Here is a 25,325-nt window from a genome sequence, read left to right as displayed (position 1 = left end):
TGAACCTACAGATTCAAAAACCTTGATGAATTCAAAGCAAGGTACTTCAAAGAAGTATCAGATGACTTGGATTTCATCTAAATTAAAAAAAAAAGTAGGCTCTTCAAAAGATACCATTATGAAAATAAAAGCCATAAGATAGAATGGGAGAAAACATTTGCAATACATGTATCTGACAATTCAGAAATGCCCAGAATATATAAAGAAATCTTGTTATTAATCAGATCAGTGATTGGCTGGAACTAGAGATGGGATGGGAGGAATGACTGCAGAAGGGCATGAGGAAACATTTTGGGATAATGGAAATATTCTTTATCTTTATTGTAGTGATGGCTGGTTAAATGAGTATATACATTCATCAAATCTCAAATTGTACAACTTAAATTGAATAAATTTTATATAAGTTACAACTTAAAGATTATTTTAAAAGTAATGTCTTTGACCTTAATGTTATTTCTTGGTATTTGAGATATTTGGAAAAGTAAATAATTTTGCTTGAAAAAATTTGAGATAAACTATTATAAAGCAGTTTAACATTCTCATGGTTCTTAAATTTAGGTTTCTGAATTTTTTGTTATATCATTTGTGAACTTCATGGTTAGTCTTACTTGTATAATAGGTATCGCAACTAACAGAGAAGCTGAAGAATCAGTCAGAAAGCCATAAACAAGCCCAGGAGGATTTGCATGACCAGGTACAAGAGCAGAAGGCACATCTTAGAGCCGCGCAAGACCGTGTCCTTTCCCTAGAAACCAGTGTCAATGAATTAAATAGTCAGTTAAATGAAAGCAAGGAGAAGGTGTCCCAGCTTGACATACAGGTAACATTAAATTTAATGTTTGTATAAAGCACCAGTTTTAGCCATCAAATATTTTAAATTCTGTTTGTCTCTTTTTGCCTTGCATAGTAATAGGAAAAAATTTGAAATAGGAATTAGATAAAGGTTATATCTAGACAATTTTTTGAACTTTCCTGTTTGTCCTCTCTCTCTATCTCCCTCCCTTCTCCCTTCTGCCTTCCTTTCACTCTTCCTCTCTCCTCACCCTCTTCTCCCTCTCTCTCTCTGGCTCTGGCTCTGGCTCTTGCTCTCAGGCTCTCGCTGTTGCTTTCTCTCTCTCTGTCTCCCTCTCTGTTTCTGTCTCTCTCCTCAAGCTACACCTGCTGAAATCACTAAACCTTTTAGCTTTTCTTTGTTTTGGTCATGTCATTATTGTTTTTGAAGTTCAAATTAGTTCAGTACTGTACCATTAGATTTCTATGTTAAATATTTTTTTGACTTTGATTTTTTAAATCTTCCTTTAAAGGTCTGACTTCTGATTAAAAAAAAAAAATTCCCCTACATGATACCGTATTCTTTCAGAAGTCTATATAGCAGTCTTGCTCAATGAGTCAATCATGGGGTGAGCAGTAAGACATAATTTTTTGTTATATCATTTGTGAATTTCATGGTTAGTCTTACTTGTGTAATAGGTAACTGTTATTCTCCATTCTTACTATTGATTTCTTATTCTGTGCTATAGAAGAGAAACATGTAGAAATAGTTCAGGCCTTGATTTTATTTTAAGAGAAGGATGCCACTGGAAATCAGGAATATAATAAAATAATATAACTGGCATACTTATTAGAACTTGGAGAGAATACACTTTAAAAAAATTATTTGTTAGATGAGTTATATGATAGATAAACCGATATATCAATGTCCAGTGTAAGGGGGAGGGGCATGGGGAGGCAATGGGAGTGTAGAGACAATGTGGACGAACAAATGTATTAGGCCAGTCTGTGATTCTTTCTACATTGTAGGATCCTTTCCTTTACAAAAGATTGCCCTTCCACTGCCATTCATTTCAGAGCTAGTTCCAACAATGAGATCAGCCCATTTTTTGTTACTATCATTGCTCCCATTATCACCTTGACAATAACCTCTTCTTTGCCATTACTCTTTGAAAAGTGTTACCTGTAGATATTTTTAAGTTTTTGAGGCGTCTTTCAAAACTGCTTTAACTTCTTAGTGAACTAGTGTTAGTTCATAAAGTAGGATGCGTGGCCTTACTTTTCTTTTGAGAATTAGGACTCTGAGAAAAACCTAGTGCTTTAAGTGATATTATTAATAAATGAATGTCAACCAAAATTGCTTAGCCAAGGGGTATTAGCTGTAGCCAGCTGTAGCTTAACTGTTAAGATAATTTTTTTTTTTTTTCTGGAATGCCTTTTTAACTAAAAAAAAGCTTTCAAGGTGGTTTTTCATTTTAAGTTCTATAATAAACCTTTTGAACCCTTCTAGGGTACTTCCTCGTATGCATGATCAGGACAGCATCAGGGTAAATTATTATGTCCATGCATGAGGGCACTTCACTACTTTCACTGTTTTAAGGGCTTTAATGCAAAAGTTGTAACAATTGTAGCCTTGTAGCAATTGGTACTTTTAGGTACTTGTCTGTAAAAAAACAGTAAGCAGAGGGGCTGGCTATATGAATAGGCACATTTCCCGCCCCCATCAGAAGCCTTTCTAAAATGAGGCAAACCATGGAGCAATTACTTAATTTTCCCCAAACTTCCTTTATATGCAACATGACTTTGAAATATATATGTATCACATTAGCTGAAGCATGCTGTATAAAAAAGATCATGAGTGGTTATCATATGTTAAAATATTTCATGAATTTTTGGTTCCTCTGATAGATGAAATGCCATATGTAAAAAAAAGCTGACTCTTGCAAAAATATATTCATAGTCTATGCTATATATTTATCAATATAGAATTACTATGTATTGTTTAAAGGGAAGATTTCTTTAGTTTTTACCTTTAAATCAGTGTAGCTATGTATACCTTGATGTAACTATTATTTCTGTGAAAATTAAGTATTTAGGTATTGAGAAAAAATTGTTTGAATTTTTCCTTCAGCTTGTAATTATGCATACAATGTAAATTTCAGATTTCTTATGTTCATTGACCCTCTCTTCAACCAGCTAAAAGAATGCTCCCCCCATTTTTCTGTTTCTCAAAATGTTAATTTTAAATATGTGTTTTTACATATATATTTTCATTTTTTGCTTTTCTTATTCGAAGTGAGTTGTACTAAAAGTATTCAAACACTTAAAGTGTTACTTTTGAGTAACAAGATAGATCTTGTTAGTAACACTAACAAGATAGATCTGTTTGCTTGTTTGATTTTTATTGAAAGCCTGTTGTTGAAAGCCTTGAATTTTTAATGTTTAATATTTTGACTCTAAGCATCAAAAGTAAACCCTTTAAGTGAGAAATTATCAGGGAATACTGAATTTTACAAAGTGCCAGTTGTCTGGCTGTTTTGAGTCCTTGAATTCTGTAATTCTTGATTATCTTTGGAGCCATCATTTTTTTGGGGTATGGGTATTTACTTTATAATAAGAGTGGTAGACTTTCAGATATTCACTTCTGAAAAATACAGTGGCCTTTTTTCTGGACAAAAGTATATCTTTTGTGTGTGTGTGTGTGTGTGTGTGTGTGTGTGTGTGTGTGTGATTTTAGACAGAGTCTCACTCTATCACCCAGGCTGGCATGCAGAGGTGTGATCTCGACTCACTGCAACCTCTGCCTCCTGGGTTCAAGTGATTTTCCTGCTTCAGCCTCCCGAGTAGCTGGGATTACAGATGCCCGCCACCATGCCTGGCCTGACTTAATTTTTAAATTGTTTAATCACAAAAGCAGTGTGCATTCAAGCAAAAGGAAATCAAGAACTAAATATAAATTAAATAATTTGTAAATGTTGTTACAGATTAAAGCCAAAACTGAACTATTGCTATCAGCAGAAGCAGCAAAAACTGCTCAAAGAGCCGATCTTCAGAATCATTTGGACACAGCTCAAAATGCATTACAAGATAAACAGCAGGTAGGGAAACTGATGCAATTTCATACTGTAACCTGGTGCTTTGGTAGATAAACAAATTGCAAACATGTAAAGATGATACTCAGTTTTGTATAATCTTGTTATAGACTTGCTTATCCGCCTTAATTTCTCCATGAGTTCAGAACCAGTTGAGTAGTAAAGGTGGGGGTCAGCTAGATGGAGATAAAAATATCAGCTTTGTTTTTGATAAAGCTCTTGCTGTGGTTGGGCTTCCTCATACGGTTCTTCTTCCCTAGCCTAGACGTTACTGTAGAGCAGAAACATTTACTCCCAACTTTTGAATTGTTGCCTCATCCCTTAAAGTGTTGGCGATTGGAAGGGCAGACCTCCACACTTGTTTTTAGTAGGTAGGCAGGACCATGACCCAGATGTACTGCCACTTGGAAGCAGGAAAAGAACACTATATATTCTACCTCAGTTATAAGAGTTAGTCTTTTCTTGGGAATAGGAGGAAGGGAGGAGCTGGAGGGAATACAAGAGTTACTTTTCTCAATACTTTGATAGAATAGAAACATCCTACTCTAGGGTCAAGGCAAATGTTGCTGGTAGATTTTTCTTAGCTTTTACCGGTAGGAATTTTTAAAATTTACTTGTTATTCAGGGAGTAATATTAGTTATTGTCCCCCGCCCTTTTTTTTTTTGAGACAGAGTTTTGCTCATGTTGCCCAGGCTGGAGTGCAATGGTGCGATCTTGGCACACTGCAACCTTCACCTCCCAGGTTCAAGCAATTCTCCTGCCTCAACCTCTCAAGTAGCTGGATTACAGGCATGGGCCACTGCACCCAGCTAATTCTGTATTTTTAATAGAGGTGGGCTTTCACCATGTTGGCCAGGCTAGTCTTGAACTCCTGACCTTAGGTGATCCACCCACCTCAGCCTCCCAAAGTGCTGGGATTACAGGCGTGAGCCACTGTGCCCAGCCTTATTAGTCTTTTTTTTAAAAAAAATAATAATACAGAAGTACATCAACTTAAGAAACAGTTTTCTATATTCACCCTTTACTACAGTCCTATTTAAATGGAATGTTTGCTCTTAAATTTGGTATATATCCTACTTTTGGTACATAGTAGATTTGTTAGTAATTTTTATTTTATTCTTTTTGTGCAACTGGATATTCCAGATAAATTGAACAAGCCTCATAGATATAATCACTGTAATATTTTTTAAAAATACTTCAAAAAAAAATGGTGCTTTGAACGTTGAAAGTATTTATTTATAATATAAAAGTATTACTTTATTATTAGCCTGGCAAATATTCTGTTGTATCTTTGGTTCCTAAAAGAATTCTTCTTAAACATTGAAAAGCTATTAAACTATTATACATATAAATTTAATATCTTAGACTATGTATGAATTTAGTTCATGTTTTTATATTAATAGGTAAGTATAGCCTCTGAAATATCATTAGACTTACCTGAGATCTTACTACAAATATTTTTTTAAATAAAATTAGTATTTTCAATTTTACTTTGAACATTTGGGCACTACAATATACTAAGCCTTACCAAAGTTTTCTTCAATTGTACTTTTCTAAAGGAGTTAAATAAGATTACTACTCAGTTGGATCAGGTCACTGCAAAGTTACAAGACAAGCAAGAACATTGCAGTCAGCTGGAAAGTCATCTTAAAGAATATAAAGAAAAATATCTCTCTTTAGAACAGAAAATCGAAGAGCTAGAAGGTCAAATTAAGGTTCGTATAAAAGAAGTTGAATTTAGTCATATTTTCTACTTCAGCAGCAGTGGAATCTCATGACCTACATGGAATCAAAGATTTTTAATTAACAAAGAAAGGTGAAGTTGTGGTTTAAAATGTTTAAAAATTACTTGTAATTTTTCATGTCTTAATTTTGAATTCTATCTTTATTTTTAATTTCTTTCTTAATGAGTGTCTTTTATAAATGACAGGCAGCATATATACTGATTCCATTGTAATGTGTTACTTTTTCCAAAGACAACTAACCAGGGATCTACTCTACAATTATAAGGAACTTACCAATTTTTTGTTGTGAAGTCTCTTCTAATCCTTCATTCTTCCATCTCCTACCAACTTATTCCAGTATCACATTTCAGATATGGTATCCTTTTTCCTTTTTAAAACTTCATATCCTTTCAATTTTGCCTCTAATTTAATAACACATTGAGACCATGATAAACTGCATCTTACTTTAACAAAACTCCAAGTGAATGGTTTACTGAAGGATGAAATGATTAGACATCTCAGAAGGATTTGACCTCAGTTTTTTGTCCTTTAAACTAGAACCACTTGCTTCTTAACTGCCTTTGGCTAAAAGTAAAAAATAAATTAAAAAAAATTGAGCTACTATCAGTTAAACAGAAACTTCTCAAGTTACTATATATATGTAACTTATACTTCCACAACCAGGTGAAGCATATGTGTATGATTGTAGAGTCATGAAATGTACATATGTACATACATACCAATATAATATGGGAGAAGAATTACAATTCTGTTTATAGGTTCCTTTTTCTTTTCTTTATGGCAAATGATAATAGCAAACGCAAAGTACTTTAGGCATGGTTAAAAATAACAGAAGTATTATTTTACTGAAAAGTATCTAATGAGAATTCGATTTGGGTACCTTTTAAAAAATAGTGTTCATTTAGAACTGAGTGTTTATTGTGATGATCAGCTCTAATACTTTGTAATTATCATTTTATGGAGCATTTTATATTTTTTATATGGACATGTAGAATAGCTACATCAAATACCTTTTACTTAATGAATATTTTCAGTGTAGGTCAATGGTAAGGGCTACAGGTACCAATCAATTCATAAAATATTTATTGTGCAAAATCACTACCACTGTGCAAGTATTATTGTGTAAAGCTTTACAAACTTAATTTTAACAGTTTGATGTTGTAAGTTTGTAAAAATACAAACATAATTACGTGTATATATATGAGATGCAAACTATATTCTGAAGAACAACAATGTTATCTAGTCCAAGACAAAATGAGGAATTTAATTGGCTTTATATTGTGGATCAATAGGTGTTAATGAGAAGGAGTATATGAGAACTTCATTTTAGTTTTAAATATCTTGTAATTACATCAGTGTTTTTAACTATGACTATAAAAAATAATATATTTTAAGTGAGTACACGAGTGAACCTGTTAACTTATTTTTTCATGCTTGAGATAACAACTTTTATGGAGGTAAAACTATTTATGTTTCTTTTAAGTTGATTCTTTTATTCAGAATTGGTTTGTTTGTTTGTTTGAGATGGAGTCTCCCTCTGTTGCCCAGGCTGGAGTGGAGTGGTGTAGTCTCAGCTCACTGCAACCTCTGCCTCCCAAGTTCAAGCCATTCTTCTGCCTCAGCCTCCCAAGTAACTGGGACTACAGGTGTGGACTACGATGCCCAGCTAATTTTTGTATTTTTATTTTTATTTTTTAGTAGAGATGGGGTTTCACCATGTTGGCCAGGCTGGTATCGAACTCCTGACCTCAAGTGATCTGCCTGCCTCTGCCTCCCGAGGTGCTGGGATTACAGGTGTGAGCCACTGTGCCCAGACAAGAATTAATTTTAAACATCAGCACTTAACGGCTGCCTATTATGTATAAAGCCTTCTGCTGGTTCTTCTGAAAGATTTTAAAATAAATAACCTCCTTAGTAATGGTTTCAGAATGTGTTTTATATTATAATAAATATTTGATGTTTATTTTTGTGTATTTCACACCTATTTGAATATAAACCAAAATGTTATAATATTTAATAATGGATTGCTAATTACTAATATTAAAATGGCTGCCATACCATATTTCTTCCATAGAAACTAGAAGCTGATAGTCTCGAAGTTAAAGCAAGCAAGGAGCAGGCTTTGCAAGATCTACAACAGCAAAGACAGATGAACACAGATTTAGAGCTTAAAGCCACAGAATTGAGTAAACAACTTGAAATGGAGAAAGAAATGTAAGCTAAACCATTTTACTTATAAATTAAGGGAAAAGGTTATAAACTAAGTATTGAAATTTGCTTCAGATTTAAATTTTGCTATCATAGTGCTTAAAGATTTATTAAATATTTATTTTGTGTTGATTTTATAAACTGCAGATGTTAATATGAATGAAAAAATAAAGCCATCATAATATGGTAAAACTTCACTACAAAGGACCGAAAACTTAGTTTTTCAAACTTTGGGTCATGTGTTTTCAACAGTGATAAGCTGCTCATTTCCCTGGGGTAAATCAATTGTTTTGAAGTGTTTGCTAATTTGAATAAATTAATGTAAAATTTAAAAATTCAGGAGTATTTACGTAGTACTCAAAAGTAGTTAGACTTCTGGCTATACCAAGCAGGGAATGTATTCTTTCTCATAAGAAGTGATCTTGTCGGCCTGGGTAGCATAGCAAGATTGCTTGAGCCCGGGAGGTCAAAGCTGTCACACCATTGCACTCCAGCCTGGGTGACAAAGTGATACTTTGTCTCACAAAAAGAATGACCTCAGCTATGTGATGCATTCTGGCAGATTGTCTATGTTTATAAAAACAAAGGAAACAAAAATACCAGTATACTTCTTGTTTTTGTTATTTAGGTGAAATTCACACAGTTAAATGCACAGATTTTACATATGTACTCTGAGTTTTAGTGTGTATTCTGTGTATCTATGCATCTAGCCACAGCCCCATATAGGACATTGTCATCACTCCTGGAGTTTTTTCACTTGCCCTTCTAGTCAAGACCTTCCTTATCCTTTTCCTATAGACAACCACATGGTACCCTGACACCAGTATCATGGTATTGGTACCTAATATCATATTACCTAATATAATTATGATATTGAAAATCATAAATGTAGCTAAGTTTGTGTGGTGTAATGCACAAAAATAACCATAAAAAATTTTAATATACCATAAGATGGTATATTTTAAATGTAGCTTCAACTTTATTATTTTTCAAGATTGTCTTGACTCTTGTAAGTTCATTGCTTTTCCATATACATTTTTGTATTAACTTGTCCATTTCTACAAATAAAGCTGTTGGATTTTGACTAGAATTGCATTGAAATTGTAAATCAATTTGGGGAGAAGTGACATCTTAACAACACTGAATCTTCGAATACACAAACATATGTCTTTATCTACTTGGGCCTTCTTTAATTTCTTTAAATAGTATTTTTTTTTTTTTTTATCGCACTTTAGTTTCTAGGGTACATGTGCAAAACATGCAGGATTGTTGAATAGGTACATACATGGCAATGTGGTTTGCTGCCTCCACCCCTCCATCACTTGTATCTGGCATTTCTCTCCCTGTTATCCCTCCCCAACCTCATTACCCGCAGCTGTCCATCCCCTATTCTCCACCAACAGACCCTAGTGTGTGATGCTACCCTCCCTGTGTCTATGAGTTCTCATTGTTCAACACCCACCTATGAGTGAGAACATGTGGTGTTTGTTTTTCTGTTATTGTGCCAGTTTGCTGAGAATGATGGTTTCCAGATTCATCCATGTCCCTGCAAAGGACATGAACTCATCATTTTTTGTGGCTGCATAGTATTCCATGTGTGTATGTGCCACATTTTCCTTGTCCAGTCTGTCATCGATAGGCATTTGGGTTGGTTCCAGGTTTTTGCTATTGTAAACAGTGCCACACATATGTGTGCATATGTCTTTATAATAGAATGATTTATAATCCTTTAGTTAAATACCCAATAATGGGATTGCTGAGTCAAATGGAATTTCTATTTCTAGGTCCTTGAGGAATCACCACACTGTCTTCCACAATGGTTGAACTAATTTACACTCCCACCCAGCAGTGTAAAAGTGTTCCTATTTCTCCACATTCTCACCAGCATCTGTTGTCTCCAGATTTTTTAATGATTGCCATTCTAACCGGCGTGAGATGGTATCTCAATGTGGAATTTGATTTGCATTTCCCTAATGACCAGTGATGATGAGCATTTTTTCATATGTTTGTTGGCTTCATAAATGTCTTCTTTCGAAAAGTGTCTATTTATGTCCTTAGCCTAATTTTGAATGGGTTTGTTTGTTTTTTTTCTTGTAAATCTGTTTTAGTTCTCTGTAGATTCTGGATATTAACCGTTTGTCAGATGGGTAGGTTGCAAAAAATTTTTCCCATTCTGTTGGTTGCTGGTTCACTCTAATGATTCTTTCTTTTGCTGTGCAAAAGCTCTGGAGTTTAATTAGATCCCATTTATCTATTTTGGCTTTTGTTGCCCATGCTTTTGTTGTTTTAGTCATGAAGTCCTTGCCTATGTCTATGTCCTGAATGGTTTTGCCTAGGTTCTCTTCTAGGGTTTTTATGGTGTCAGGCCTTATGTTTAAGTCTTTAATCCATGTGGAGTTAATTTTAGTGTAAGGTGTCAGGAAGGGGTCCAGTTTCTGCTTTCTGCACATGGCTAGCCAGTTTTCTCAACACCGTTTATTAAACAGGGAATCCTTTCCCCATTGCTTGTTTTTGTCAGGCTTGTCAAAGATCAGATGGTTGTAGAGGTGTGGCATTGCCTCTGAGGCCTCTGTTCTGTTCCATTGGTCTATATCTCTATTTTGGTACCAGTACCATGCTGTTTTGATTACTGTAGCCTTGTAGTATAGTTTGAAATCAGGTAGCATGATGCCTCCAGCTTTGTTCTTTTTGCTTAGAATTGTCTTGGCTATGCGGGCTCTCCTGTGGTTCCATATGAAGTTTAAGGCAGTTTTTTCTGGTTCTCTGAAGAGGGTCATAGGTAGTTTGATGGGGATAGTGCCGAATCTATAAATTACTTTGGGCAGTATGGCCATTTTCACTATATTGATTCTTCCTAATGATGAACGTGGAATGTTTCTCCATCTGTTTGTGTCCTTTCTTATTTCCTTGAGCAGTGGTTTGTAGTTCTTCTTGAAGAGGTCCTTTACATCCTTTGTTAGTTGCATTCCTAGGTATTTTATTCTCTTTGTAGCAATTGTGAATGGCAGTTTGTTCTTGATTTGTCTCTCTTTAAGTCTGTTATTGGTATATAGGAATGCTTGTGATTTCTGCATGTTGATTTTGTATCCTGAGACTTTGCTGAAGTTGCTTGTCAGTTTAAGGAGATTTTGGGCTGAGACAATGGGGTCTTCTAAATATACAATCATGTCATCTGCAAATAGAGACAATTTGACTTCCTCCTTTCCTAATTGAATACCCTTTATTTCTTTTTCTTGCCTGATTGCTCTGGCTAGCACTTCCAATACTATATTAAATAGGAGTGGTGAGAGAGGGCATCCTTGTCTAGTGCCACATTTCAAAGGGAATGCTTCTAGTTTTTGCCCATTCCGTAGGATATTGGCTGTGAGTTTGTCGTAAATAGCTTTTATTAATTTGAGATACATTCTGTCAATACCTAGTTTATTGAGAGTTTAACATAAAGGGCTGTTGAATTTTGTTGAAGGCCTTCTCTGCATCTATTGAGATAATGATGTGATTTTTGTCTTTGGTTCTGTTTATGTGATGGATTATGTTTATAGACTTGCGTATGTTGAACTGGCCTTGCATCCCTGGGATGAAGCCTACTTGATTGTGATGGATAAGCTTTTTGATGTGTTGTTGCAATTGATTTGCTAGTATTTTATTGAAGATTTTTACATCTATGTTCATAATGGATATTGGCCTGAAGTTTTCTTTTTTTGTTGCGTTTCTGCCAGGTTTTGGTATCAGGATGATGGTGGTCTCATAAAATGATTTGGGAAGAATTCCCTTTTTGGATTGTTTGTTATGGTTTCAGAAGGAGTGGTACCAACTCCTGTTTTTGTGTCTGGTAGAATTCGGCTGTGAACCCATGCAGACCTCGGCTTTTTTTGGTTGTTAGGCTATTAATTGCTGCCTCAACTTCAGACCTGGTTTTTGGTCTATTCAGGGTTTTGACTTCTTCCTGGTTTAGGCTTGGGAGGGTGCAAGTGTCCAGGAATATATCCATTTCTTCGAGGTTTACTGGTTTGTGTGCATAGAGTTGTTTGTAGTAATCTCTGATGGTAATTTGTATTTCTGTGGAATCAGTGGTGATATCCCATTTATCATTTTTCATTGCATCTATTTGATTCTTCTCTCTTTTCTTTTTTATTAATCTGGCTAGCAGTCTGTCCATTGTGTTGATCTTTTCAAAAAACCAGCTCCTGGATTTATTGATTTTTTTGAAGGTTTTTTTGTGTCTCTATCTTCTTCAGTTCTGCTCTGATCTTAGTTATTTCTTGTCATCTGCTACCTTGTGAGTTTTTTTGATCTTGCTCCTCTAGGTCTTTCAATTTTGATGATAGTGTCAATTTTCGATCTTTCCTTGCTTCTCATGTGCACATTTATGGCTATAAATTTTCCTCTAGACACTGCTTTAAATGTGTCCCAGAGATTTTGGTACATTTTGTCTTCATTCTCGTTGGTTTCAAAGACCATCTTTATTTCTGCCTTCATTTCATTGTTTATCCAGTCAACATTCAAGAGCCAGTTGTTCAGTTTCCATGCAGTTGTGGGGTTCTGAGTTAGTTTCTGAATCCCAAGTTGTAATTTGATTGCACTGTGGTCTGAGAGACGGTTTGTTATGATTTATGTTCTTTTGTATTTGCTGAAGAGTGATTTACTTCCAATTATGTGGTCAATTTTAGAGTAGGTGTGATGTGGTGCTGAGAAGAGTGTATATTCTGTGGATTTGGGGTGGAGGGTTCTGTATATGTCTATTAGGTTTGCTTGGTCCAGATCTGAGTTCAATTCCTGGATATCCTTGTTAACTTTCTGCCTTGTTGATCTGTCTAATATTGACAGTGGAATGTTAAAGTCTCCCACTATTATTGTGTGGGAGTCTAAGTCTCTTTGTAGGTCGTTAAGAACTTGCTTTATGTATCTGGGTGCTCCTGTATTGGGTGCGTTTATATTTAGGATCATTAGCTCTTCTTGTTGCATTGATTCTTTTACCATTTGGTAATGCCCTTCTTTATCTCTTTTGATCTTTGTTGGTTTAAAGTCTGTTTTATCAGAGACTAGGATTGCAACTCCTGCTTTTTTTTGCTTTCCATTTGTTTGGTAATCTTCCTCCATCCCTTTATTTTGAGCCTTTACGTGTCCTTGTACATGAGATGGGTTTCCTGAATATAGCACACCGATGGGTTTTGACTTTTTGTCCAATTTGCCAGTCTGTGTCTTTTGATTGGGGCATTTAGTCCATTTACATTTAAGGTTAATATTGTTATGTGTGAATTTGATCCTGCCGTTTTGATGCTAGCTGGTTGTTTTGCCCATTCGTTAACCCAGTTTCTCTATTGTGTTGATGCTTTTTACCATTTGGTACATTTTTGGAGTGGCTGGTAGTGGTTGTTCCTTTCCATGTTTAGTGCTTCTTTCAGGAGCTCTTTTAAGGCATGCCTGGTGGTAATGAAATCTCTCAGCAATTGCTTGTTCATAAAGGATTTTATTTCTCCTTTTCTTATGAAGCTTAGTTTGGCTCGATATGAAATTCTAGGTTGAAATTTCTTTTCTTTAAGGGTGTTGAATATTGGTCCCCACTTTCTTCTGGCTTGTATGGTTTCTTCTGTGAGATCCGCTGTGAGTCTGATGGTCTTCCCTTTGGGGGTAACCTGACCTTTCTCTCTGGCTGCCCTTAGCATTTTCTCCTTCATTTCAACCCTGGTGAATCTGACGATTATGTGCCTTGGGGTTGCTCTTCTTGAGGAATATCTTTGTGGTGTTCTCTGTATTTCCTGGACTTGAATATTGGCCTGCCTTTCTAGGTTGGGGAAGTTCTCCTGGATAATATCCTTGAAGAGTGTTTTCCAGCTTGGATTCATTCTCTCCATCACATTCAGATACACCTATCAAATGTAGATTAGGTCTTTTCACATAATCCCATATTTCTTGGAGGCTTTGTTCATTTCTTTTCAATCTTTTTTCTTTAATCTTGCTTTCTTGTTTTATTTCATTGAGTTGATCTTCAATCTCTGATATCCCTTTTTCTGCTTGGTTGATTTGGCTGTTGAAACTTGTGTATGCTTCGTGAAGTTCTTGTGTTGTGTTTTTCAGCTCCATTAAGTTGTTTATATTCTTCTCTAAGCTATTTATTCTTGTTAGTATTTCATCAAACCTTTTTTAAAGGTTCTTAGTTTCTTTGCATTGGGCTAGAACATGTTCTTTTAGCTCAGAGAAGTTTGTTATTACTCACCTTCTGAAGCCTGTTTCTGTCAATTCATCAGACTCATTCTCCATCCAGCTTTGTTCCTTTGCTGGTGATGAGTTGTGATCCTTTTGAGGAGGAGAGACGTTCTGGTTTTGGGTGTTTTCATCCTTTTTGTGCTGGTTTCTTCCCATCTTTGTGGATTTATCTACCTGTGGTCTTTGTAGTTCTTGACTTTTGGATGAGGTCTCTGAGTGGACGTCCTTTTTGTTGATGTAGTTTTTTCTTTCTGTTTTTTAGTTTTCCTTCTAACATTCAGATCCCCCTGCTATAGGACGGCTGGAGGTCCACTCCAGACCCTGCTTGTCTGGGGGGTCACCTGCGGTGGCTACAGAAGAGTAAGGGTTGCTGCCAGTTTCTTCTTCTGCTATCTTCGTCCAAGAAGGATACTCACCAGATGTCAGCCTGAGCTCTCCTTTATGAGATGGCTCTTTGGATCTACAGGGGTCAGGGAGCTGCTTGAGGAGTCAGTCTGTTCCTTATAGGAGCTCAAGTGCTGATGTGTGAGCTCCGTTGTTCTGTTCAGAGCTGCTGGGCAGATAAATTTAAGTCTGCTGCAGCGGAACTCATAACCACCTTATTTCTCAGGTGCTCTGTCCTGGGAAGGTGGGGCTTTATTTATAAGTTTCTGACCTGCTGCTGCCTTTTTTCAGAGATGCCCTGCCCAGCAAGGAGGTAGCCTAGTCACAGTCTGCCAGCAGAGGCATTGCTGAGCTTTTGAGGGCTCTGCCCAGCTGCTGTGTGAACTTCCTTGTGGTTTTGTTTATAGAGGTATAGTTAGAACTGCCTCGGTAATGGCAGTCTGGCTCAGTAAAGCAGACTGCCTTGGTAGTGGCAGACGCCATTCCTCCAACAGAGCTGGACCGTCCCAGGTCCAGATGTGCTTGCTGGGAAACTCTCAGTCCAGAGCATGTCAGATTGCTGGTCTTTGTGGAGGTGGGACCTGCCGAGCCAGATCACCTGGCTCCCTGTTTCAGCCCCCTTTTTTTCAGTTGAATAGGCAGCTCTGTCTCCCAGGTGTTCCACGCACCAGTTGAAATGGCTGCCCAGATTTGTGTGATTTTTTGTGTGGAGACCTGCTGCACTGGCTGAAACAGCCGTGTTGAAAGCTTGTGGTGCTTTTCACCCCAGGAATCTCCTGGTCTGTGGGCAGTAATAACTCATTTGGAAATGCGGTGCTCACTTACCCTCTGTGTTGTTCTCTCTGGGACCTGTACTCCAGAGCTTGTACCTATTTGGCCATCTTGCATCCACCTCTGTAGTATTTTAAGTAGTATTTTTACCATAGACATCTTGTCCATCTTTTGTTAAATTTATTACAGAGTATTTTTCAATGCAATTATAAATTGTTATTTAAATTTAATTTTCCACTTCCTTGTGACTAGTAAAAAAATACAATTTTTTATATTGACTTTCTCCCTTTAACCTTGCTCAATTTACTTTTTAGTTTTAGTAGTTGTTTATAGAGTTCTTGACGTTTTCTAATTAGAAAGTGATGTTATCTGTGAATAGAGACAAATTTACTTCTTCCTTTCCAACCTATAGACCTTTTATGCCTTTTTCTCACTGGTTTGGACATCCAGTAAAATTTCGAATATAAATAGTAATAGCAAACATCTTTGCATTATTTATAATCTTAGGCAGGAAATATTAAATGTTTCATCATTACATTTGAGGTTAGCTGTAGGTTTTTCTAAGATTCCCTTTATCAGATTGAGGACATTACCTTTGATACCTAGTTATTTAAAAAAAAAGTTATTGGCCTTGTGGCTCACGCTGTAATCCCAGAGCTTTGGGAGGCAGGCCGATCACCTGAGGTCAGGAGTTTGAGACCAGCCTGGCCAGCGTGGTGAAACCCCATCTCTAATAAAAATACAAAAATCAGCTAGGCGTGGTGGAATGCACCTGTAATCCAGCTATTTGGGAGGCTGAGGTATGGGAATCACTTGAACCTGGGAGGTGGAGATTGCGGTGAGCTGAGATTGCACCACTGCACTCCAGGGCCACTGTACTCCAGCCTGGGCGACAGAGCGAAACTCTGTCTCAGAAAAACTTATTGTGCTTGGATTGAATTTTATCAACTTCTTTTTTCTGTATCTATTGAAATGATCATATGGATTTTCTCTTTTATTCTGTTAATATGGTCAATTACATTGATTTACTATTAAAAGAACCTTACTTTTCTGGAATAAATTCACTTGACCATGCTATATTACCTTTTTATATATTGCTGTTTTTGATTTGATAATACTTTGTTAAAAATTTTTCACATATTTATGAGGGATATTGGTCTGTAGTATTCCTTTAATATCATTGTCAGATTTTGATATCAGAGTTTTAGTGGCCCTAAAAAGGAATTGAGAAATATTTTCTCATCTTCTCCTTTCTGAAGTACTTTGTATGGGGTGGATATCATTTGTTTCTTAAATGTTTGATAGAATTCACTAGTGAACCAGCTAGGCTTGGAGTTCTCTTTCTGGGTTGTTTCCTTTGGGTTTCAATTCATTTAATAGATAGAGAGCTATTCTGATTTTCTGACTTTTTTTTTTCTTGAGTCAGTTTTGGTAATTTGTGTCTTTCAAAAATGTGTTCATTTTCTCTAAACTTCAAATTTATTGGCATAATGTTGTTCACAATATTATACTTTTAAAGTCTGTAGGATCTGTAGTAGTTTTTCTCCTTTATTCTTAATATTGATAATTTGTCTTTTAAAAAATCAACTTAATTAGAGATTTATTAGTTTTATCAGACTTTTGTAAAAGCTTTTGATTTAATTGATTTTGTTAATTTTTTATGTTATTTATTTCTCCTCTTTGTTGTTTCCATCTTTAGATTTGTGTTTACTTTGCTTTTTAAAACAGCTTTTTTATTTCTCCTCTTTGTTGTTTCCATCTTTAGATTTGTGTTTACTTTGCTTTTTAAAACAGCTTTTAAATGTGAAAGCTTCTCTTTGTCTGTCTACATTTTGTGGTGTCTTGTTTCTTTTCTTCAGTTACCCACTTTTCACTTGTCAATATTAGATGTAAGATTTATGCAGATGATAGTATTAAGTCTTGTTCTAATAAAATCAGCATATTATGATAGTTTTGCCATAGATGGAACAAATTATCTTGAAGGAGGGTATCTTTTTTCTAATTTGCACCAAAGTGTTTAATGGATTCATAGCAGCTCTGAGTATAAGGATGGATTGGTTTAGAAGATATTGAGACCTATAAGATTTATTGATTTATGAAGTTTCAAATGTCTCGTGGCAGAATGGGTATGTGCTTCTGAACATATATAGCCATAAAAGTGCTGAGCTGTAGCATCATTCCTTCACTCCCAAGGTAGAATTGATCTCTTGCCCAGCTTATCCTTGATGTTGATGCTGAATTTGGGTTCTGCCATGATGAGATCTTCAGTAAGCATCACTCACCAGAATTTTTTTGGATAAAAATCAGTTCCACCCCAATTATTTGGATGTCTTCAGATGGCTGGTTATATTTTAGTACATTTTGTCTTTAAACATCAAATCAGCTACTCTGAATGAATTGATGGACTTGACTTGTGTCAAGGGGATGAGAGCTCTTGACTATTCCAGAAGTAAAGGTGGAGACTAAAAGCCTCAGAAAAGTCTTCTTCAGGAAGATGAAATAAAACCTATCAGAGTTGATGATGAAGTTGTTTCACATCTTCATGATTTTCATCCTTGTTTGGAGATATGATGGTGAAAATATTCTCATTTTCATATCTACTTAATTGGATCCTGATACTTTGAATCAGAGGATATAGAAGTGTATCTTGTGCATCAGGTATCATTCCTTCTCACTGCAGTTTCCAGTGCCTAGATATTTGAGGAGCATATCTGATCCATTACATTACCGACCAAATGGTTCATCATTATCTCTAGAATCCAGTCATCAGTCCATGTAAATCACCTCTGAGACAGCTTTTGTTCTCTTCCCCCAAAACCCTGCAGGCCCAATGGTTCTTTTTGTTTCCAATGAGCCCAATGGAAATGGGCCCATTTTCATTCTGTGTTCTAATATCATGGTTAAGAATTCACTCACAAGGCTCCCACAACCTATTGGGGTAGGAAAACCTTTAATACCAAGATCTTTTTTGTCTATGTACTTTGTGCATACATTTCTCCTCTGGGGTGTTCTTACATTTCTGGAGTACTACCTAGGCAAGGAAGGCTGGAGTCCCTTCTACTCTTATATCAGATAAACATATTGGGACTTTGATTAAAGCCCACCTATGAGCCCAGGGCTCAGCCCAAATAACAGGATGCAGGGCCACCCTTTTGAGGGCCCACTTAAATTTATTCGCCTAACTTTTCCCTCCCATCTTACAATGTATTTTCTGATTTCCTTTGTGATTTTTTTATAAGTAGTTTTACTTTCCAATTATTGAGGCTCTCCTAGATATATTATTGTTACTGATGTCTAATTTAATTCTGTTGTGGTCAGAGAACATTCTTGGTAAAATTCAAACGTTTGAAACTAAGTCTTATTTAAGGCCCAGCATATGACTTATCTTAATTAATTTTCTATGTACACATATATATACTCTTTGTTATTGGGTGGAGTGGCCTGTAAGAATTACAGTGCTGTTCTGGTGTTCTGGTTGTCTATATTCTTGCCAATTTTTTCCTCTGGTGGTTCTATTAGTTTCTTAAAAAGAGATGTTATAATTTCCAAGTATGATTGTTTATTTCTTCCTTTAGTTACTTAAAAAAAACCACATAGTGACTATGTAAGCCTCTATTTCTGTTTTGCTTTCTTTGATTCACATAACTTTATGATTTTGTAATTAATTTTGGAAAAGTTAAGCAGCATGGTAAATAAATATATTAAGTCTTAATTTTAGGGTTGCTTGACAGGGATTTTAATTATATTAAAATGATAAAATAATATTAGTGTAATGACTTTTCCATTTGGACCTTTAAAAAATCAGGGAGGCATAATATCTTGTGAACCTATTAAACTTTAATGTCTTCTAGCTATTTTTTAGAAGTTAAAACTGTGTTTCTACAACTAAAAAGTTAAATTTCAAGGTATAAATACAGTTTTGAAATTGTATTAATACACAGTTTCAAATATGTGATTAGTACATCTTTTAACAACCTCCCTTTAACATATCATTGAATTATTTTTATTGGTTATAAATTTATACTGATTACATTGGAACTAGTATACATTCTAGAACTATTGTTACTTAGCATCTGGTTTTGACTTTTAAAATGGCTGTTATTTACAGTGTATTGGGGGTTTTTGCTGTATAATTTACATAGTTACTTTTATGAAAACAATAAAAGTTTATAGCTTTCCTAAAACTATATCTTTATTTCTTCATTCTTGTGGTTGCTTTTTCATTCAGGTGTGAGAGACCTATATTAAGGAACAAATAATAGCAAATCCTTTGTATAATCTGCTAGGTTCCAGTGTTAAAGTAAATCATTTGTCTTCCCTCTATATTTTAAATAAAATGTTTCTTTTATTTTCTTACTTGATTTTTTTCTGGGTTAACCATAAATATTTTGAAGTTTAAGAACAATCAAACATAATGTGTTTTATGTTTTTGAGGAAAGAGACAAAGTTCTGTGGGTGCTGGAAAACTAACATAATGAATAGATTCTTTATGGAAAAACATTTCTGGCTGTTATAGACTAGAGAATCTGTTATATGCAGTTTTTCTTTTTCTGGGGATTAGTTGTGGTGGACAAAACTGGATTAAGTCAGGAGGCTTAGATAGTTTTGTCTTCACTACTAACTTATTTGACTTGAGAAAAATAATCTACATCTGTTAAGTGATAAAATGAGATGTTCTAAAGTATTTTTCAGTTGTGTGTTTTTATGAAATTAGATTATTTTTACTTCTGAACTATACAAAAAAGTTTCAGAACTCAGTAATTGTTTATGATAATTTTGAATGGTAAATTAGAAATTGTAAATTATGTGTTATTTAAAAAGATTGTTTCTTAAACTATCTTTAGAGTATCCAGTACAAGATTGGATCTACAGAAAAAATCTGAAGCCCTTGAAAACATCAAGCAAAAGCTTACCAAGCAAGAGGAAGAGAAAGTAATACTGAAACAAGAATTGGAAACTTTAAGTCAAGGTGCAAAGATGCAGCATGAGGAGTTGAATAACAGAATTCAAACAACAGTAACAGAACTACAAAAAGTGAAAATAGAGAAAGAAGCTTTAATGACAGAGCTTTCTACAGTAAAAGAGAAACTATCAAAAGTTTCTGATTCTTTGAAAAACTCCAAAAGTGAATTTGAAAAGGAGAATCAGAAAGGAAAAGCTGCTATATTAGACTTGGTTAGTAGTTTACATTTACTTTCTTAGGGAGAAGTGATTATTTTATTTAAAATGTATGGATTTTTCTGCGTAGTTCACAGTTTGCTTTTCATCCCACATTTTAATAATTTAAAGTAGTTCTTATGAGGAAATTAGTTGTGATTGCTTCACCTGAAAAGAAGCCCAAGATAATGGTGTGGGTGTGGGTGCGCCTGTGAGTGTGCCATTTTCTAAAGGGTAAGAATATTTTCGGTTGAATATCACAATCTTTCTCCTGTGTTATTAATATCTTGCCTTTATGTTCCTTTCTGTTTGGAGAAATTATTTTCTATTGTACAATTTTCCTCTTGTGATTATTTTTTAATTTATTGTTTTCTAAGTTTTCTTGCTTCCATTTTCTTGAAGCCCATTTCTCTAAATGTAGTGTGGCAAGTTAATTATAATGAATTGTGTGACATAAAATATAATTTCCAAAGTGTTCTAAAATACTGTCTTGATATTATTTCAAATATGTTATTGTGACTTGGTTGATGATCAAAACCCTTAGTGTTTTGTTGTCCCTCCTCCATTACTTCTGTAATATTTGCCTATTTTTATCATTGAAGTGGATGATCTTGTCTCACCTTAGCCCATCAATAGTTTTAGTTTATTTCCTTGTTTGTATTTTACTAAGGTTATAAACTAAACTTCTTAAGGTTATTACAAATTTTTTTTATGTAATATAGTTGTTATTTTTTTTAGGAGAAAACTTGCAAAGAATTAAAGCATCAACTTCAAGTACAGATGGAAAACACACTTAAGGAACAGAAGGAACAGAAAAAGTCACTTGAAAAAGAGAAGGAGGTAAGATTTTCTTTTTTCTGTAACATCAAATATGTAAAGTATAGTAAGGTCTTTATATTTTAAATAAATATATAAAGCATGTTTGTTCTTGGGGGCGTTTCCACAGAGAATTTTTTTTTAAATATTTTCAAGGGAAAAAACGTATTTTCACATTGATAGTTAGGTCATAGGTTTATTTCTCTGAAATGTAACAAATCATGTATATAGTTTAAAATTGTTATTTGTATTTTACCTACTATTAAAAAGACTTCAGCTAGTTTATAACCAAAGGTCCAAATAAAGAAATGTAATTGATAAAGACAGCAAATTGAGTCAGTGAACTACAGAGTTAAGGAACATTATTATGGTTGAAAAAGAAATCTTAAAATGCTTTCTATAGAAATGACCTTTTAAGGGCTCTTTATTTCATGGACAGTTTTACTCATACAGATGTATACTTGATAATGGTTGTCTAACAACCAACATATTTTTCTGTGGTTACTGCTTCTATTGTTTCCAGCAAAAACAGACAAGCACATGAGTAAACAAATAGGTATAATATATGGTTGTTACTCTCTGAAGCCATACCTGCTAGCTGCTAGAGTCCAGGCATGCAACTTTCTAGAAAATCTTATTTGATAAAGGAGCAAGACATAGTACTGACAAGTATTTGATGTGATTGTATTCTAGTTGTTGATTGAAAGCAGACTTGTGTTGTAGATGCCAGCCATGTAAGTAGCAAAATTATAATTGCTTCATGCCCAAGTTCTGAATCAAGATTGTCCAAATTTATATCTTGGCTATGCCATTTATTAGCTATGCCATTTTGCCATATTTTAGACAGAATATTTAATCTCTGTGCTCTAGTTTCTATATGATAGAGTCTGTTTGAATCTATGTGATAGAGTTATTGTGAGAAATAAATGGGTTAATATCTTTTTCTGTTTTTTTTGAGACGGAGTCTCGCTCTGTCGACCAGACTAAAGTGCAATGGTGCAGTCTTGGCTCACTGCAACCTCTGCCTTCTGGGCTCTTGCAATTTTCCTGCCTCAGCCTCCCAAGTAGCTGGGACTACAGGCACACGCCGCCATGTTTGGCTAATTTTTTTTATATTTTAGTAGAGATGGGCAGCCGTGTTGCCCAGGCTGGTTTCAAACTCCTGAGCTCAGGCAATCCACCCACCTTGGCCTCCCAAAGTGCTGGGATTACAGGCGTGAGTCACCTTGCCTGGCCCGGTTAACATCTTTTAAAGTACTCAGGACACTGACTATAATAAATGCTCATATGCTAGTTATTATTTTAACATTGGTTATCATATCATATCATCCTTATTGTCATACTATCTGACTCCTGTTTTGCATAAAAATATTTTGCTGTTCATTGTGGAGATAAGCTGAGACATCTGTATATAACACTAAAACTTTTTCCAGAGTAACTTTGGATATGGGCAAATGTTCAAATGTAATGCTAAGTTCTTAGTGAAATATGCATAGAACTGAAAACATGACTTTGGTTGGAGGGTGGGAGATAATAGTGGTTTACCTTGGCCACAGGGGAACCTCAGTGTGACTTCTGTATGATAATCTGAATTTGAAGAGAAACATATCCTGGTGGATTGTACAAACAAGGTAGAAGTAAAATATGCTCCAGATAGCTCTAAATGAGATAACTGTTCTGCAGTGTAGTTTTTTTTTATTTTTTGAAACAGAGTCTCACTCTTGTCACCCAGGTTGGAGTGCAGTGGTGCGATCTCAGCTCATTGTAACCTCCACCTCCTAGGTTCAAGTGATTTCCTGCCTCAGCCTCCTGAGTAGCTGGGATTACAGGTTCTCACCACCTGCCTGGCTAATTTTTGTATTTTTAGTAGAGACAGATTTCACGATGCTGACCAGGCTGGTCTCAAGCTCCTGACCTCAAATGATCTGCCTACCTCAGCCTCCCAAAGTGCTGGGATTACAGGCGTGAGCACCTGGCCTGTGCAGTGTATTTTCATGTCATCAGACAGACACTAAACATATTTGTTAAAAGTAATTTTGGTTTTATCATAGTTTCTATCTATTCTTTGTGAGAATTGTGGCCAACAGGCTTATTGGCATTTGAGAATGTTTTTGAAAGACAATAGACATCCAGCAATCATTGATGTTGACATACCTATTTTCTGTGATACAAGAGAATAGTAATCCTGATCATTTACAAGGTCTAACTAAACAGTCATAAGTTAAAAAGAAAGGTAATGTTGAATAATAAAGATTAATCCAGCCTGTCATCTAATAGCTATGTTGGTTGTGAAAGCAAGATGGGGGCAAGTGTCTTTACTGATTATCTGTAGCCAACACCCTCAGTAATTTCTTCCTAGAGTAGTGCCTGGAGTGTAGTAGTTACTCAGTAAATTGTCTTTTGAATGAACAAGTGAAGGCTAAATAGATTTTTTTTTTTCTTTTAGGCTTCTCATCAGTTGAAATTGGAACTCACTTCAGTTCAGGAACAACTTATACAGGTCCAGAATACTTTAAAACAAAAGCAAAAAGAAGAGGAACAACTTCAGGGGAGCATAAATGAGCTAAAGCAATCAAGTGAGCAGAAGAAAAAACAAATTGAAGCACTCCAAGGAGAACTTAAAATTGCTGTTTTACAGAAGGTAGTGATACATTTGTTTACTTTTTATAGGAAGAAAAACTTGGCAGTTAAGAAAATAATATGATGATTAATACAGATGGATGAGCTGCAGCATAGAAAAGTTTACATGAGCTAAATTTTTTTTCTTAAGTTCAGTGTGTGAATAAAGCATTTGATTATATTATCAAATACCTGAGTCTGGATTTCCATTCACTATAACTCTGTTGTCAGATAATTGTTATTTAAAATTATAGTGCTAATCATTTGATAGACATGAAACTACCTTACTAAAAATAATATATAACTGGCTGGGTGCAGTGGCTCATGCCTGTAATCCCAGCACTCCGAGGTGGGTGGATCATCTGAGGTCAGGAGTTCAAGAACAGCCTGGCCAACATGGTAAAACCCAGCCTCTACTAAAAATACAAAAATTAGATGGGCATGGTGGTACGTGCCTATAATCCCAGCTACATGGGAAGTTGAGGCAGGAGAATCACTTGAACCCAGGAGGTGAAGGTTGCAGTGAGCTGCAATCATGCCACATGCTAGGTGACAGGGGGACTCTCTCTCTCAAAATAATAATAATAATAATAATAATAATAATGTATAACTAACAACACTTAAGGGAATAATTTATCCAACATTCATAGTGTATTAGAAAAACTTAAAGAAAATTAAAATAAATTGTTCTTATTAAGGGCTAAGAACAAAAATTACAAAGTGGGATATATTAAAAACTTTCAGTAGTATAAAGCTTCATATAGTTTTAATTATTTAATATTTTAAGTTACACCATAATGGTTTCCATTTCCAAACCTATTCTAATTTATTAGTGAGCATGTTTTTTATTCTTAAGTTTTTCAATACTTGTTCAGACCAAGAGTTGTAAAAACAGATTGTACTTAATATGAAATATATGAACAAAATGATTTATTTCTCTACTGTTAATATGTCCATGTTAATTGCTCCGTGGAGAAGAAAGTAGTATCCCTACTATGTAGAATAAACTAAATATATCATACCACTAGAGTACAAAGTATATAAATTAAAATAATAAAAATGCACATTTTATGTTGACCACTGTTTTTATAACTATTATTATGCTACTTTACAAAATAGTAGTTTTCTAATAATACAACCAAGAGTAGACAAATGTGTCTATTCTTTTGTTTGTGTTACCATATATAATCAATATCAGCATGTAATTATCACAGTGCATGCTTGATTGTATACTTTCAGATCCTGAGGTCATTTTCTTCAAAATGTGCTAGTCTTGTATCTTATTTATGAAATCTTCATTTTTATAGCATCATAACTTAGTGAAATAAAAAAATGCAAGTATTTTTAGCATGTTTTCTTATTTAAAATGTATGAGTTACAGTAACATTTCTTTTGGGTTTGTGATTAATATATATTGCCTATACAGTTGACCCTCCATATCTGTAGATTCTGTAACTGCAGTTGGAATTGAAAATATTTGAGAGAAGAAAAGCAATAAAAAGTAACAGTAGAGCGTTAAAAAATAATACAAAATTGGCTGGGGGCAGTAGCTCACAC

The 25,325-nt window shown here is 35.0% G+C and overlaps 1 protein-coding gene across 2 annotated transcripts in view; it reads left to right on the top strand.

The window, feature by feature from the left end:
• Positions 1-25,325, top strand: part of EEA1 (early endosome antigen 1) — a 160,773-nt gene that overhangs the window by 111,913 nt on the left and 23,535 nt on the right. For both annotated transcript variants that reach the window (XM_032297585.1, XM_032297576.1), the window contains exons 15-21: positions 620-820; positions 3,756-3,869; positions 5,424-5,579; positions 7,684-7,823; positions 20,021-20,351; positions 21,072-21,173; positions 23,596-23,790. In XM_032297585.1, coding sequence (XP_032153476.1) covers positions 620-820; positions 3,756-3,869; positions 5,424-5,579; positions 7,684-7,823; positions 20,021-20,351; positions 21,072-21,173; positions 23,596-23,790 — 1,239 coding nt within the window. The remainder of the gene's footprint in view (positions 1-619; positions 821-3,755; positions 3,870-5,423; positions 5,580-7,683; positions 7,824-20,020; positions 20,352-21,071; positions 21,174-23,595; positions 23,791-25,325) is intronic.

Source organism: Sapajus apella, unplaced genomic scaffold (assembly GCF_009761245.1).
Source record: "Sapajus apella isolate SASKATOON/1434 unplaced genomic scaffold, GSC_monkey_1.0 scaffold2, whole genome shotgun sequence".
Classification (NCBI taxonomy): Eukaryota; Metazoa; Chordata; class Mammalia; order Primates; family Cebidae; genus Sapajus; species Sapajus apella.
This window is presented reverse-complemented; position numbering and strand designations above follow the sequence as displayed.